Consider the following 17,728-nt stretch of genomic DNA (forward strand, 5'->3'; position numbering starts at 1 on the left):
ACTCTATCTCAAAGTACATTTGAAAAGAAAGAAAATAATGTGATATATTTTAAAAATAATAATAAATAAATAAAATCATTTTATTTATGTTGTAATTGCTTCTTGATTTCTTATCCAAAATGTTATAGTATTTGTAATGGAGACAGGATGAGAACATCCTTCCTTGCTTGCTTCCTTCTTCCTTCCCTCTCTCCTCCCCTTCTTCCCTCATTCCTTCCTTCCCTCCCCCTCCCACAGTACAGAAAGCATTAGCACCTGGGAATATTTCAACGTAGGCAAATACAAGTCATGAATTCAGGGCAATCTCCTCTACCTTCCTCTGTTTTATTTGCAGACCTGTCAGAGTTGATTGCTCATTTTTTGCAGTAGTGATTGGAATTTCCTCTTAAGGGTCACAAAGGAGCTGTTCATGCAAAAAAGCATTTCACCACCATGAAGACCATCAGCAAATGCAGAAGAGTCAGTAATTTTTAGATTAAACCATGCATAAAAACAAAACAAAACAAAATGGTCAGAACTGAAATCCAAAATTGCAAACTGAGTTTCAGTATTCAAATGCAGTCACTTTGCAAGGAAAAGAATCTCTCTCAGAAGAACTTTTCTTTTGCAAATCTGCTCAGCATTTCCTCTTTACTTAGTCAACATTCGGTTACACTGCAAAACTGACTTAACTATGCAAAGAGAAATGCAGCTATTTCAAGTATTACACCAAGGATGAAGTGCTTGTTAACAGTAACACTACCTGCTATTGCTTCATAAGCAGGTTATGTGTTTGCCCTTAGAGAAAAATCATTTCAGAACCAAGCTACGGTGACCCCATGTGTTAAACAGATCAAACCAAATCTTAATTGGGCTCTGAGTCCCGAAATAGAAAAAAAAAAACTATCAAAGTTAAGCTAAATAAATTAAACATAGAAAACCACGTTTCATTTATTGACTAATATTTTGTCAGGTCCTCTACAGAGTCATCCATTCTGAGAAGCTCAGCATGCAGATGAGAATAAGGGGGGAGGCAGGCAGCTGAGCCACAGTGGGAGAGGCAATCAGAAGTTAATTCAGGATGTGTTCTGCTAATATTGATGAAGATTTAAAAGAGAGCTCATTAACTCGTACACGTAGATCCAAGCCCTGGTGTGATTCATGTTCTAACTTCAGATCTCACGCGCCCCACTGAAATCAATAAAGCTTGCTTCAGAATGCCACTGTGCTCCCCCAGCTTTTTAGGAATGTCGGTTGGGGTGCAGTGTGAGGCAGTGGGCAGACACCTAAGTTTTCCATGTCTGTAGTGCCTGAAAAAGAAAACATAGACAACAGCAGTATAGAATTGCCAAATATGGGACTGGTGACCAAGACAGCACAATGCAATGTCTTTCCTTCTGCTTAGTTTTTATAAGAGTATCTCAAAATGATTGCACCATTTTCCGGTCTTCTGTATTAATAGTGAATGTTAGCAGCATTACAAAATACACCCGCAGCCTTGCTTTCTATTTCCATGACATCAGTAGAAATTCGTTTCTGCTGGTATCCTGCTGGCTGCCTCTAGAAGAATGGATCGAGGACAAAAGCTCCTGTTTACTTTGGGGGCTTGGAAAGAAATCGAGCAGATTTTGCTGCTTCAAGAACTGGGCTACTTATGGGCAATATTCCATGAACTGCTTCCCAGAGCACAGCTGCTTCAGTGGCTCTCTGAAGTGTACACAATATTCAGTGCTGCAAGATAAGGACCTGCTCCTAGATACTGCTTCCCTGGGAAGAGAGAGAGGGCAGAAATAGGAAAGTGCTGCATGTGGGGATGAGTCCAATTGCTCTGGGAACAGGTGGTGCCTCCTGCCCAGCCTTGGGAGCTCCTGTACCCCACACAGCTGGGCTCCTTCCTTATGCATGTGTGTACCTTATGTACTCAGATGCAACCTGTTTTTCCTGGGTCCTTTGCTGGGTGCTAGAATAAGCAAATGTGGAAGAAGAATGTTGCTGTTTGAGCAGATGGGGGAGTCTACAGAAGCCATCACTGTTGTCTAAGACCAGAATAAGCCTGGCATCACCCACTTCAGCGAATCAATCACTCAGTGATGTAAACATGACATATTCTAAACAAAATCCCAAAGAAACAGGTCGATTGATCAGTACTGAACCAAGCTCAGCAAATGCTGAAGTCCATGGTTTTGTGATGGGAGGGCTGTCCACAGAATAAATCACAACGGGATGTGTTCTGTGCTCTGTGCCCAGTACCAGGGATGTCTTGAAGGAAGGAAGCTGATTGGCTTTCCCCACAGCCTGAGCAAGATGTGGATCACTGGGAGCTTTGTATTTGCACTTAAAGAGCAACTAGAAGTCAAGGTGGAAGTCAAGGAGCTGCAGTCAGTGCTTGTTAGTAGTGCATCTTTGCATCTGTTAAGAATAAAGACCTGTGCAAGGATTCTCTCTACTTTTTCTGCTACACTGGGGAGATTTTGTAGTCACTGTATGTGAGATAAGCAGATGAGTTGTGCAGGGTTTTGAATGTTACGGTACTGTGTGTCCTGGGCCCTGATGGGTGCAAGACGGTACAATATTTTTGCTGACCGGAGCAACAGCACTTCTTGCACAATGACTGCTGCTGCGTGAAGCAATGGAGAAGGATAATACAAATTTGCTGACAAATTGTGCTTCCTTCTTGGAAATACTCTGCTCAACCCAGATACAGACACTACTTTTGTTCTAGCTTTTACCATTCCACTTAGCCCTGCCGTAAGGACACTTTACAGTAAAAGCAGTGCAAATGGAGGGTCGGCGTTAGAGAAACTGGCGTCAGTTTTGAACATTACACTCACTTCCTAGTAAGAGCGGCCACGGGCGCTGCGCCATCCTCATCCAGATGTACCAGAGACACCTGATAGAGAACACTAAAATGCATCTTTGCTACCTTTCACAATCCCGCTTTTCATTTAAAAGTCAGCAAAAAGATCACACTAGCCGAGCGTGCAGTCCACAGGTCTCATTTTGGCCAGTCCATCCCAGAAACGAGAGAGCCGAAGAGTGGGGGGGAGGGCGTGATGAAGGGGGAAAAAGGGCATCGGGTTGGAACTGGATAGATCTTTCATGTCCCTTCCTAGCAGTGCCATTCTATGGTGCTACTCTCCGACCGGCCATGCCCTCGGCGCCCGATCCTCGCTCCTCGGGATGAAAGCCAGCCTCCTCGAGGCAGCAGGGCCGCGCAAAGGAAGGGACACAAGGCAGGCTCTTTGTTCCACCTCAGTCAGGACCGCGAGGTTGTAAACAGAGCTCTGACATCTTGCTCCCAGCGGCAGCGGCCGCCTGGCTTACTGGTGTTGCTGTAACGCAGAGCGTGGTAACGGGCGGCGGAGTCCCGCGGGGCAGCCCGCAGGGAGGGCGCTGCGAGAGCTGCCCCTCCGCCGGTTCCGCTCTCCCCGCGGACGCTGAAAGCCCGGCGGCTGCACCCCACGCCCATCCCGCGCTATTCTCCGCTGTGATCGCCTGCAGCCGAGGCGGCGGCACGGCACTGCACGGCACGGCACGGCACGGCACGCCTTCCACCCGGCGCGCTGCCGGGGCTCGCCGCGCCCGCGGGGCGCTCGGGCTGCGGTCGCTCGGGACCCGCGGCCGGACACCTCCGCAGGGGCCGCACCCGCAGCGGGCGCCCGCTTGAGGCGAGGCAGCGGCGGCGAGGCCCGGCGCCACGCCTCGCCCCCTCGGCGGCCCCGTCCCGGCCCCCCGCAGCCCGGCGGCGGTGCCGCCTCCCGCCCCTCGTCCGCGGCGAGGCGAGGCGGGCCGGGCGGGGGAGCGGCGGCGCGCGTCGGCGAGGTGCCTGAGCTGTCCTCCCGGAGGAGCCCGGCCCACCTCTCCTCCCGCACAGGCACCCCCCCCTCCCCGCCCCGAACGAGGAACTGCCCGCCCGCGCGCAGCCCGGCCGCGGCGGAGAAGGGAGCGGCGGCGGCGGCAGAGGCGGCGGCGCCCGGCCCCTGGGCGCAGCATGGCGCAGCGGCGCCCGCCGCCCGCCGCCACCTAAAGCGCCCCGCGGCGCCGAGCGGAGCCCGCGCCCATGGCGGCGCCGCCCGCGCTCAGCTGGGCGCTGCCCCTCCTGGCGGCGCTGGCGGGCGCCGGCGGCCACCGCTCCTTCGAGCTGCCGGGGGCCCCCATCGACAACATCGAGGTGAGCGGTCGCTTCGTGCTGGTGGCGGGAGGCGGATGCCTCTACGAGGTGCGGTCCGACCTTTCGCGGGCTCGCCGCGTGGTGCCGCCGGGCGGGCCGGGCTGCGGGGAGCCCTCGGGCGTGCGGAGCAAGCTGCTGCTGCGGACCTACGCCGAGGACGGAGACGACGGAGAGCTGCTGGCCGGCTGGACGCAGGGGCATGGCAGCTGTGAGGTGTGGCGGCTACCGGACTACAGCCTGGTCCTCAACCGCACGGAGGTGGTCAGCTGCCTGCCCCGCGGCTCCACGGCCGGCGTGGTCTTTCGGCAGGAGGACGACTGGTACCTGGCGGTGGCGGCCACCTACTCCAATGGCAGGCTAGTGCCCCCCGCGGGCTGCGAGCCGTCGAAGTCGAGTCTGACGGTGGCGATTACCGTGCGCCCCGTAAAGACCCTGAAGCCTCACGGAGAGTCGGACATCATCAAGTACAACGAGGAGCCTTTGCATTTCGTGGACGCGCTGTGGTGGGGTGGTCGCCTCTTCTTTCCCTACTACCAGCTGAAGGCTGAGCTGGGCAAGGACCCGGAGCTGCCAAGCATGGTGGTCATGCACCAGCCGCATCGCACAGAGCACAGCTTTGGCCTACAAGGCCAAGTGTACCTGGACTGTGGTTGCAGGAGCCTCCTCATCTCCTCCAGCCTCGTCCGCCACGGAGAGCGGGGCTGGTGGGTGGGCGTCTTCCGCCACAACCATGGTGACAGGGCCTGGGACTCCACCGCCGTCTGCATCTTCGGAATGGAGGAGCTGCAGGATCCAACCTGTGTGTACGTCGCACACTTCTACGCGGGGATCAACTGCGTAAGTCTGGGCGTCATTTTGCTAGCCTTTCATTCCGCACGCCATTGCTGTTGTTTTGGTGCTCTTGTGCACGATTCACAGCGTGTCCCTGGCAGACAGACACAAAGCACGTGGAGTTCAGGAGAGCTGAAGAGCTGGGCCAGGCTCTGAGCATCAGCGTGTGCTCCATCAGCCCTGTGGGCCTGTGCAGTGCTTCCTGTTCCTCAGGAGCTGATCCCTTAATGGATCTTGGAGTGTGCGTTCCATCTATGTCATGGGAAAGACGTGTCTGAGGGAGCACCTGAGGGCATCCTGGGTCATGCCCCAGTCTCGGGTTTTTCACTCCACGCACCCCTTTTCTGCCAAGGATCATCCATCCTTCATTGTATTTCCCACAGAGCATCTCCTACATCATTCTGTGCATTCACATCTCATGTCATTGCAGCTACATCAGGAATGAAAAAAAAAGCCCATCAAGCCGACTCCTGTGCACTGGGCTGTGCGCGTTGCTCTGCCTGCTGCTCACGAGTTATTTATGGTTGCTTGTTCGGTGGTGGGTTGTTCTTCAGCCCTGCTGTGACTGGCCGTGTTCAGGAGGGCTCAAAGCCCCCAGCCGTGCTGCAGCAGGCTGCGATAGCCCTAGATCTTTGTTTTTGCAGTGGTTACATTTTCACAGGCAGCCATATCCCTTGGAGATCCCCTGGTCACCCACTTCTGCAACAGTGTTTCTTTGCTCCTTTTTACTTGCTTGTTCGTGGGGAGCGAGGCAAGGCTACCTGCTTCACCACAGCTTCTGCAGCTGGGCAAGAAATGGGGGGAAAAAGGAAATTCAGAAGGCATTTGGGACAAACAGGTGCTATTGCAAGGCCCATGCATGCTTTCAAGTCACCCTCAGAAATCTTTTCAGAGTTGTGGTAAAAGGAACAATGCTGAAAAGTCATGACCTATTGCAGCTTCCCCTGTGTCCACGGGGTCTGCAGCTTAACCCCTGGCTCCTTTCTCTCTTGTGGCAGGAGTTTGCTGAAAACTCCTTCAAGTGTTTTACCATCTCCTTGGCGACAAAATCTAGCTCACAGCAGAGCAGAGTGCTGAGATTCTCCCAGATAAATACCTGAGGGCACATGTGATTCAGTCTGCTCTTTTCCCTGCTGAACTGCAAAACCATGGCCAGGGTTAGAGAGATGTTAGAGTTATGAACAAAAACCTCATATGTGGATGAAATAAGTGTGCTGAAGTACATTGTGAAACTGTCACAACAGTGCCAGAGCCAGATTGTTGGTACCCAGTGCCAGTGTGTAACTTACTGCATGGCGGTGATGCTTTCACAAGGCCAACTTGCTGAATGAATGCAAAACCTTGTCCTCCTCCCAAAACATCTGGCTGCTAGTTGCATTTGTATTGCTTATTTCTAATTAACTATGGGATTTTTTCACAAGGTTCTTTCTGAGCCAGCAAAAGCAGAAAGAGAAACTTTCCTGGGCTGCAGATACTTGATAAACACTTTTCCAAGCCCCACAGTAGGAATTCTGGAAGAGTCTCTGGGAGTTCACAGAGTAAGGAGATGCATGTCAGGTGAGGCCAGTGTCTGTCTGACCTGTGTCCCTCTCTCCATTGCATCCAAGTGGCCAAACACAAAAAATGAACAACCTACATCTTGAAGGATTCATAGAATCGTAGAATGGCCTGGGTTGAAAAGGACCACAATGATTATCTGGTTTCATCTCCCTGCTGTGTGCAGGGCTGCCAACCACTGGACCAGGCTGCCCAGAGCCACATCCAGCCTGACCTCAAATGCCTCCATGGATGGGGCATCCACAACCTCCTTGGGCAACCTGTTCCAGTGTGAAAAACTTCCTCCTAATATCTAACCTAAACCTCCCCTGTCTCAGTTTAAAGCCATTCCCCCTTGTCCTACCACCACCCACCCTCGTAAACAGCAATTCCCCCTCCTGTTTATACGCTCCCTTCAAGTACTGGAAAGCCACAATGAGGTCTCCCTGGAGCCTTCTCCAAGCTAAACAAGCCCAGTTCCCTCAGCCTTTCTTCATAGAAGAGGTGCTTTAGCCCTCTGATCATCGTAGTGGCTCTCCTCTGGACTGTTCCAAGAGGACTGATTCAGATCAGACTCCTGTTACTCCAAGGTTACTATCCCAAAGGGTCTATCTTTCTCCTGGGAAAGCAGGTTATATTTGGGCACCAGGCTAAAGAATCTCAACATTAAAAATGATCAAAGAGGCTATTGGCTTAACACTGTGTCCCTGACTACAGTCAGATCATTAATTGTGGTGTTTTGGCACAACAGTAAATACAGTTTACCACCGATGAGAAGATGGTATTTTAATACTTTGTGAGATAGCGGGACATCACAGTGTTGTGTAATACTGTGACCTGTGACATTATATGACTAATTATATTCCCTATTTAAGCTAATGATATGTGCTCTTAGTTTATAAACACAGAAATAAAAGCTTCTAGTTCAGCTTTAATATGTTTTTTATAGTACGGAAGGTTAGGCGAGGCCGATGCAGAGTAATTTTGGAGATGACAGGCCCATATGCTGCTGCTTCTGGGTTGTTTTAGCCCAGATCCTTCTACCGTCTCTCACCAAATCATAAGTCCTTACAAAGCGGAACATACCCTTCTGTGACTCAGAAGCGTGCAGAGCCCAGAGCTGGCAGGCAGACAGTGTGCAGCACGGTATGCAGAAACGTGTGTGCCACAGCTGGCAGGGGATCTGGCCAGAAAGGAGTGCCTTGTAGCACAGTTTTAGAACAGCAGCAAGCACCAGTGCTTCTGTGTGCCTTAAGTCCAGACTTTTACAGAGGGTGTTTATACTGAGCAAATGAACATGTTGTGATGTTAGGATTGCCTGGAATGCAAGACCTATACAGTGTTTGTGACTGGTGGACTTTGTCCAACACAAGCCTTGAAGATGTCGTGTCTGTAGGGTGCTTCATGTCTTAGTCATCTTTGCCAGGTGCACTTGAGTTGCAGAGGTGAGACAAGATGTGATGAGGTATATGTGCACAAACGTGTCCTGACAGTTTGTGGAGGAACTGCAAATGCCATTTATTCACTGCAGAAATGAGGTTTATGGTAAGAGTATATGTTAGGGATTAGTGGCAGTTTGATTTCCTTCTGATTCTGTTATATTCTTCACGTTTTTGTAACTATTCTGATTACTTTTAGGAAAGATATTTAACTTGCCACACAGCTGCTTGTGCTTGCACTGTGTTGGCACTGTGGCTCTCAGTAGTATGCTCAAGGCTTACCTGAGGTATCTGTGCTCCTGAATTCCTTGCTTTGTGGTATCTGTGCTCACGAATTTCCTGCCCTGTTATTGGTTCATGTTTCACTGTGAGCTTGTTCCTATAAGGTACCAAGCTTTCTGGCCCTAGCCCAGTAAAGCACTTAAGGGCATATTTAATATTAGGCATGTAAGTACTTCCATCATCTTCAGGGCAGATGCCTATGCATTTAAAGTTAAGCGTGAACTGGAGTACCTTACTGGATTGGAGCCAAATTGCCTACCATCCTTTAGGATCTCATTGTAGGTGTGTAATCTCTTTGGTCTCGCATCAGTTCTCAGGCCAGTGCTGACATTTGCAGTAAGGTTTAATGCTGGATTTGAGTCTGTCATTCAGAATGAGTAATCTTTAAAATCCTTGCTTACTAGCTTTATCAAAAAGTACGTGACTGCTAAAAACCCTTTGGAATCTCTGCTCTTAAGGAGAAGCTAAATTTGCTTTCATTTCAGTAGTATGCACAAAGCATTTTGTCACAGTTGGCAGTATTTATTCTGGAGGTATACAATACTGTATTGCAGACGTGATCCATAACCAACAAGAGACAACAGAACTTGTGACCCTTTGAAAACCTTTTCCTCTGATCCATACATCTCTTCATTTTGTATACATCTACTTACACACACTGTTGATGTGTTAATGGTCTTGATTACATAAACTACATGTATGTAAGCACGTCGTCTTCAGGATTTCTGTACTTACTAAATCTGAATTAGCCAAATCTTTTTCTCAGTTTCTTTTCAGAAACTTGGCTGAGCACTAACAAACTTTTTTGGTGATTACCATTATAAAATAGAAGGTTCTTAGCCAGGACATGTGAGGCTTGCTGGAATCTGTCACAGATTTCTTCCAGTAGTTTGTGAGCTTTTAGAAAACCATTCCTTCTGCTCTGTAGCTGACCGGGAGCTACAAGAATATCAGATCTCTCCCGGAGATCCCAGGATCCAGTGGATCACAGATAAGCAGATGCATTGGAAAAGTGTTCAAGTGAGAGAATGAAGACAGAAGAGGGTTGTAGGAAATTACCTACCCACAATGAGAAATCTGAACATTAGGTTTGCTGTTGAAAAGTCTGCATGGGAAATGAAAGGCTTTACAATATCTGAGAGAGAAGATCCCCCTCCCTCCCCCCAGAAAAAGGCAAAGTGGCTGTGATAACTACCAAATGATAGCTCTGCTGAATTCTCATCTGCTCTTTGGAGCATGCAGATACATAACAGCCTGTTCACTGATTTTTTGTGTTGCTCGGTGGATGATAAACGTGTGAATTGATATATGCTACGTAATTTATCAAGCTTAGTTTAGAGTCTTGGGACAAATATTATCTGGTGGAAGATTGACTGAAATCAGGTTTTGAAGTCAACAGTTGCATCAGTTTAATCATGGCCATTAATTTGCAGAAATTATATTTGAAATTGTACAGCAACTCACTCCAAAATGATTAATGATCTTTTATTTAGGGAGAGATTTACAGACTTCTAAATATCATTTGATATCTAAATTGATGCTGCAATTAATTTTCCAGTAGTTAAGTCGTCTCCCATGTATTTCACCTGATGTTTGACAGACTTCTCAAATCAACATTTCTAGAGTTAATACTTTTGTTCAATTACAGTGAATTTTCATTTTCAGTGCCCATATTTGGTGTTGGAAATAAGTCACATGAAACCTGTGAGTTCTCACAGTATCTGTAAGCAGAGATGCCTTTAATCATCTGGCTTCCACAGATGTTCTTAATGGAAACTTTTGAGAGCCTGGGGACTCAAGCAGAGGATTTTCTTCCTTGGGACCACAGAGTCATTTAGGTTGAAAGGAGCATCAGAGGAGGTCTCCATTCAGCCTCCTGAATGCAGGGGGGTGAGCTCTGAGCTCAGACAGGGTTGCTCTGGGCTTGGTACTATTGGATCTCAAAACCTTCATGGATGGAAACTTCACAACTTCTCTGAACAACCTATTCTGCTTAATTGTTCCCATCATGATTTTTTAAAAGCGTCATGTTCACTTGAAACATCCCCTTTTTCATTCTGTGGACAGAATAGAAGCTCTTCTTGTTGCCCATAATATCTCTTGCCATTTTCAACACAAGGTGAGCACTGGCTTTGCTAGCTCCTGCTAGCATCTCCTTGCATCTCCTGCTATGCCTGCTTGTTTTCCTAAGTTTCGTGCTTGGAGAAGGTTATCTTGAAGGCCCTGCCCTTCAAAGCTGCCTCTTGGGGGATCCCACTAACCACTTCCCTGGACTAGCTGTAGCCTGGAGGTGCAGGATCTGTACACTGTTGTTGTTTCCTCGCTGCCCTCAAGATTCTGAACTCAGGGATTTCATAAATACTACAGAGAAGACTGCCATTGATTATCACATGTCCAGTCAGTTCTTCCTTGTTCATGAGTAGCAAATCCAGGACAGCATAGCATCACCTTTCATTGATGCTGTAGAACTGAGACCTGGACTCCTCCCTCCTCCAGAGCTCTGGTGTCCTCATTTTTTCTAGGCAGTATGTTAGATGTCCACGTGGGTGTGCAGTATTGCATGGAAGTCCAAGGGATGGAACATCATTGGCAATCTCTCTGCAAGAAACCTAAGAAAAGAAACCTGTTTTAACAGCATGACTGTTTAACAGATGTGTGCCTTCATCTCTCACAGAAGGGAATCTCCAGCCACTGTCACCCACCACTTCCTCTTGCTCTTTCTGTTACTATTCATTTCAAGCCCAGTTGCTTTTCAAGCCTTCCTTAATAGTGCTTGATTTCCCTCCTCATTGGTTGTTAGGGCACCTTACTGATCCTGTAAATTCAGATATGGGGGCAGAGGAGGAGCATTTCTTCTGCTACAAGAAGCTTCTAGCATCCCACATCTCAGGAGCCTCAATCAGCCTTTTCCTCAGGTCTAGCCTATGAGTGTCTCTCCTGCCTTGCATTGTGAAGGTCAGGATCTTGTGTCTACAGGGTCTCTGGTTAGACCCTCATTTCCTATTGTCCTCCCCGATGTTCTGCAGTCTGCTCACCTGGGATGGCTTGTTCTCCTAGCATTGCTACACTGTACACAAATTAAAAAAAAAAAAAAAAAAAGCAAACTGATGGAAATCCGATTTTGGAATGGATCAGCTCCTCATTCTTTAGCCATAACAAAGGCTCACAACATGCACCGATATATAAGTTTGTTACCCTCTGATGTCATAAAAACTGATGGAAGAGGTTGAAGGGCGGTCCCAGAATGAGGTCCCAGGAGATTTCTCCCACTGGGGAAGGTATTTATGTGTTGTTGCCGAGTTTACTGTTGCTGTACAGAGTTTACAAGTTTTGTGTCCTCTTGTATAGTTGCTTCCATTTGTTCACACTGAGTTCTCAAATCCTTGCTTTTTACTTTTTGGCCAGCTGCAATATGTTGAGTGCTGGTTGAGCTAGAGTGCTGCCCTTCCCTCTGAGGTGAGAGAAGCAAGAGGAAACTGAGACAGAAAGACGAGTGTGAATATGGTTGCTGCAGCTGGAATCATACGGAGAGAAAACTGAAAATGAGATGCAAAATATGAAAGGAATAAAAATAACTTTAATGCCAATAACCAAACAGCATAGAAAGCTTGATTTTGAAGGCAAAATGTAAATTTATTCAGGAAATCTGTAGGCTTACCTATGAATGTGAAGATTCTGGGGAACAATAGATTAAAATAGAAGAGTGCAACTGAAGAATTAAAAAGAAACCCAAAATGTTCTATAGCAGTATTTGTTGCCTTTTTATTTGCATTTCTTGTTTCTGTATGAGCCTGGAAGTGTTACAGGATAGATGATTGTGAAGATGAATGGCTCTTCAAATGTAAAAGAAGTTTTGACCGTAAATGTGTTTTAGGGCTGGGTTTAGCTGTGAAAGAGAAAAGCTTGGGAAGGCCCTACAGTGCTGTAACCCCATTAGTTACACTGGAAGAAGTAAAAGGGCTTGTTAAAAAAATAAGTGCACGTGGAAAAGGGATGACAGAAGGGTGAAAGCAGCAGCTGCACCCTGGAGGGAATGGACAAGCTGGAGAAATAGGTTGCAAAAGAGAGAAGACAATCTTTGTTGTGATTGCCCACTGTCTAAATTCCTCCTTATCTATATGATCTCAATGTCGCATTGACCCTCCCTCTAGCAAGCGGAGTGAGGGGAGGAGGCTTCCACACTTGTCAGTACTGGTTCCTCAGTCAGATGAGGAGGATGCACTGATATGACACTAGTTATTTTACTTGTATGTGGGTCAAAATAAAATCTGGCAGCAAAGCTTTTCAGAGACTGGGTGAGTCCTCCCCTTTTCTGTGATCCTATTGTACAGAGTCTGCAGGAAACCTGGGGTGGTTTGTCTTCCTAACACTGCTATACAGAGCACTGAGAGAAAGAAATCCTAATTCTCTTGGTAATCAAAGGCTGGAACACTTCATCTCCTCACTCCTTGGTCTGAGCAAGGGCTCATTGTGTGCACCAGTGCTGGAGTTTGTTACCCTCTGATGCATGCAATCACTTTTCCTTCCCTATATATAAAAGAGACCTCTGCGATACTGGAATCTTATGCCAAAGTGGGTTTTACTGAAATCCTGTGCCAGTACATGGCAGTTCCTATGTTTTCTTCCTGCTGCATGAAAAAAAAAAAAAGGAAAAAAAAAAAAGATCTTTAAATATGAAAGTTAATCAAGTCTTCTTTTACTCCAAATGGCTGTTCTTGCGAGCTAATTAAAATAATTCAGATGACTGAAAAAGATTTTAATTGACTTAGGATTGCAGTTCAGAAAAAATGTGTTTCTATGTGGAAAGGCTTTTGGGTTAAGCCAGCATTCAGGCATGCAGGAGTTGGATTCGGCTGTTACCATGTTATAGATCTGTTTCTTTTTTATCTGTTGTTGTTGCAAAACAAAGTCTTTTGTTGACTTCATAAGTTTAAGAAATGCCTTCACCTTTCTGCAAAATATGGATTTTAATAGTCCATTCTTACGCTTGGCCTAGTGCATTAATGCAGAATAGGTTCTTGCACTCAGGGTGTTCCTGTAGTTTTAGGAACCTGCCATTGTGGCTGAGATTCTGGGCATTTTAAACTGACCTATGGTGCTTATTCTCAAAGGCCTGGTCCTGCTTGAGCTCTTCGCCCAGCTTCTCACACAGGAGGGACTTCCTTTTAATGCTTGGCTTTCTGCAGTGAAGATCTGGGTTGTCTGCTATGGGATTTTTTTGTTGTTGTTGTTCCACAAGATGTAGGGATTTCCTACACAATGTTTTTCTTTCGTGAGCTTCTTACATGCATTTGTCTCTAAACTTTATCCAGCTCGGACAGAGAATTGTAGCTAACATTTGGTTTTGAAGTTTGTGCAAGTACATTTATGTCCTCCCTGATATGAACTTTATGCTGCTTTATATCATTTTTATGTTTATGTAGTATGCAGGTCTCAACTTCCTTTTAGCGTAAAGCAGGAAACCATACCAAGGGAGGATGAAGCTCTGCATTTTCTGGTGAGAGAAAAGAGTCTGAGTGTTTGAAGTACATCCTTTCTCCAGAACATTTGCATATCTTTTCATGTGGTTGCTGAGTGTATCTGTAGCCCTTATGGTAGGTGCTGTCAGGTGATGGAAAGAAAATGGTTGCATTGAGAAGTACTGGCAGTCCAGAACAGTTTCCGAGCATTATGTCCCAGAGAAGAGAAATTATATTGAAAATTAGCATGCAGCTTTTAGACCAAGTCTGTGTCCCACTGAGACCAGTGGTTTATCAGCAGTAGATGTATTCTCTATCATGGATGTGGCCAATCGCCCTGTACGTAAAAAAGGAGTTTCATGTGCCATCTCTAGTGATGTGTTGCTCTGAAGTATTGCCAGAATAAAAACTTTACCCACGCTATTTTCAACAGATGAGTTCTCTGAGAATCTGCCCAGGGATTCTTCTTTTTATAAACACTTTGTAGTACAGGTGAATAACTTTGTAATGATTTTCTCTTATATCTGATTTTCAGAAGGTACAATCAATCAAGAAATCACCCACCTTGATTCACTCTGGATTAGTGGCTGTTTATGGCACAGTTGTTTTAAATCAGATCGTTCTCTTTCTGGGAACGGATGATGGACAGTTACTGAAGGTAAGTAGAGCATGGGACTTCCTCCCTTCTGCATCGACTACTACTGTGTTCAAATATATATGTGTTTCGTATGGTTTAGGCACTGCATTATGAGCAGATATACCACCTGGAATCTCCCTCTCTTTTTTGTTTGTTTATGAAGTAATTGCTGCATTGCTACTTGAAGAATAAGATAACTTTCAAAAGCAATTATGTGTCCTGCTTAAAGTGCAGGGAAACATTTCATTAATCCGCTAATGCCCTCAGTAATCAATTTATGGACTGTGGAGTTCTCAGTTACTTTGTCTTTTGTTTATTACCCTGTTTTGATTTTCTGTTAAGTGAGGTAAAAAGGATGTCTGCCTTCTCTGGTCACTCCAGCCCAAGTTCACTCCTGTTTGACTGCTGGGGCCCTGCCCAATGCCTGGGGACCCAAGGGTCTCTGCCCGGATTGGGATGTGGCTGCTGCTTTCCCCTTTTCTGGTCCAACCATCAGTAAAGCCGAGTACATATCCCAGAGAGAGACAGACACTCCCAGAGACAGGACATTGACATGACCAGCAATGGGAAGCACAGAGTCATGGAATATCCTGAGTTAGAAGGGACCCATAAGGATTACTGAGTCCAAATCCTGACTCCACACAGGACCACCCAAAAGTTAGGTAATGCATCTGAGAGTGTTGTCCATACACAGTCCCCATCCAACTATTGCACCCACCTCATAACACCAGTCCCCCTCAGCAGCTGGTTTGGGAACACACAGTGTTCCTGCCCCATGGCATACATGTGAGAGAGTAAATATGCAGGGACAGCGTTAAGGCAACATTTGATGAGAACATGTGAGAAGACAGGGAGGGCTGCAGTGATCAGGCACAGGGCCTGGTCAGACAAGTGCCCTGATGGTCTCTGATTTACCCATGACCAGCCATTTCATCCCTTTTCTACTCTTTCCTACCTATTCCTCTTACTCCCTCTTTATCCCTTTTAGTCCCCTTCCTGTGTGCAGCCCCATGGGTTTGCAAAGCTTTGTAGTTTCTGCACTTTCCCAGTCCAGGGTCCCCTGGTTCACATCCTATGTGTAGTAAACACATTTTATAGCCCCTGACTGGGAGGTTTGTGTCTTGTGGTTGTCTCTGAGCTTAGAAGTCCTCCATCAGATAACCCAGCTGAATGATAATAATGGAAAAGGTCCTTTACCCTGTACCCTTAAAGGAGCAGACACTCTCCTTCTGAATTCCTTTACATTTTCCAATGGAAATACTCAATATTGGTAGATTTGAGGAGCACTGGAAGGCAGCACATTTATTGGTTTCTTAGCCTGTTTCATGTGAATAGTTTTCATTAGAAAATTCAAGGCCTGTCTTGCCTTGGTTTCTGAATAATCGACCTAGCTATCTTAAATCAGTCACACAGAAGTGAAAGTCATGTTATCTCACTCTCAGACTTCTTAACCATTCAGCAAAACATCTTTTATGCTATAATTTCTTGTGAGTTTTGCTATAATGTGTATTTCCTGTCTATGTTGCAAAAGATGGCTCTAATTTTATGAGGATTTTTTTGGGAGGGGAGTTGCGTGGGTTTTTTTTTCAGGCAGTTGAAAAGGAGTATAATAGCTTGAAAAGCTTTTGTCCATTTGATAAAGCTGTGCTTTTGATATTGAAAAATAAAGTCTTTCATCTCTCCTTAGCACAGTGATGATGGTGAACATGACCCTATTTAGTCATGTTTATGGAAAACAAAACTTGTATTTGTGTTAGTGTGCTTATTAACTTGCAAATTAAAGTTTCTGTGATCTCTGATTGCCTTGAATTTGGTGAGGAGGGTGATAGAAAACTAAGGTTGGGCAAGATATGATGGAACACCACCTTATATGTATACTCAAAAAAGCCATGAAGAAACTTCTGTTGAAGACAGTTGTCACTTACTAGCATAGAACCACAATTACATTTTTGGTGCCTAGATGTTCTTTTTTTTTTTTTCTTCAGAACAATAGCATTCTTCTCCACTCATAGAGGTAGGGAGGTGGTGGAGTCGCCAACCCTGGCAGTGTTTGAGAGGCATCTGGGTGAGGAGCTCCAAGATATGATTTAGTGGCTTGTGGTAACAGCAGTAATGGGAGGACAGTTGGATTAGATGATCTTGTAGGTCCTTTCCAACCTTGTGATTCTCTGATTTTGTGGTTCTGCCTAACACAATATGTCTCTGAGATATAGGTGTGTCTTCCACATTCAGTTTCTGCACCAATCTTGAACATACTCAGTGAGTGGGATGTTTCATACACTAAAGCAGTGACAGGTTCCATGCAAAATTTGTCTGCCATTTATGTTGTAGAAATTCTGTTCTGATGGTCTTTTCCTCTTTCTTTCTGCAGCGTGAGAGCCAGTGCAGTGCATGAACTGTATCAGGGCACAGTAAATCATCTCAGAGACTCTGATGTTGTTAGTGAAAGAAGAGAAATTAGGTTTTGGGTTAAAATACTAACACATCGACAAGAGGGTTTGTGAATAATTTCCTTCCATGTGTTTTAGGCTATTCTTAATGAGGATATGAAATCTAACTGCCCAGAGATTTTGTATGAGATTGAGGAAGAAACCTCTATTTTTCCCAAACTTCGACTTGATCCAGTAGATAGTAACTACATCTATCTGTCCTCTGCCAATAAGGTAAGCACAGCACTATAAAAATAAATAAATCCAAATGAACTGCTGCTTTAAGGACTTCTGCCATTTATAGATGAAGCATCAGTTTGGATCAGTCAGAGTCCAAACTGCAGTTACCAGCTTTATGCTTTAGATCGGGTTATGCTCTCTAAGTTCTGGTTGCACTTCTGCAGAGCAGAGCTCAAAAGAGCTTCTGTTTCCATGGTGCTGCCCACTCTAGCTCTGATCCAGCAAGGCTCTTAATCCTTTGATTATTTAATGCCATGCAGTCAAGAGAGTCAATTTTTTTTTTCTTCTTTTTTTTTCCTGGAGTCTGGCATTATACAGAATCAAGCCTGAAGGTAGCACACAAAACTAGATTCTTTGGAGACAGCTCCTCTGAAGTAATAATTCAGGTATTGGTAGGCTAGAGCTTGTTATTCCACTGGGGATTTTCTGATATGGAGAGATCTCTTAACTTGAGAGGTAGCTTAGAATTTTTATTATTGACTTCCCGCCAAAGTCAATAATAAAGTTGTCGTTATCTTCAAGTAGGCCTAGACTTAACAAATGAGCAAACAGATAAACAAACGAACAAAAGAACAACTGCATGATTAGAATCGTTTAACATAGTGAGGCTGTGCCATCCTGTAAACTTTTGCACATGGGCACTCACTTCAGAGCCGCATCCCAAGCCAAGAGCAGCTCCCAGTAGCTTGCACAGTCGTTGCAGCACATCCTGCAGCAGGGCTGCT

The 17,728-nt window shown here is 45.9% G+C and overlaps 1 protein-coding gene across 1 annotated transcript in view; it reads left to right on the forward strand.

Moving 5' to 3' along the window:
• Positions 1–3,780: 3,780 nt before the first annotated feature.
• The window catches only part of PLXNC1 (plexin C1), a 67,484-nt gene continuing 53,536 nt past the window's right edge, over positions 3,781–17,728 (forward strand). Inside the window, exons 1-3 of the mRNA XM_072342299.1 lie at positions 3,781–4,987; positions 14,233–14,355; positions 16,863–16,997. Of these exons, the coding sequence (XP_072198400.1) occupies positions 4,040–4,987; positions 14,233–14,355; positions 16,863–16,997 (1,206 nt within the window). The 5' untranslated portion in view covers positions 3,781–4,039. The remainder of the gene's footprint in view (positions 4,988–14,232; positions 14,356–16,862; positions 16,998–17,728) is intronic.

This window comes from Excalfactoria chinensis, chromosome 1 (assembly GCF_039878825.1).
Source record: "Excalfactoria chinensis isolate bCotChi1 chromosome 1, bCotChi1.hap2, whole genome shotgun sequence".
Classification (NCBI taxonomy): Eukaryota; Metazoa; Chordata; class Aves; order Galliformes; family Phasianidae; genus Excalfactoria; species Excalfactoria chinensis.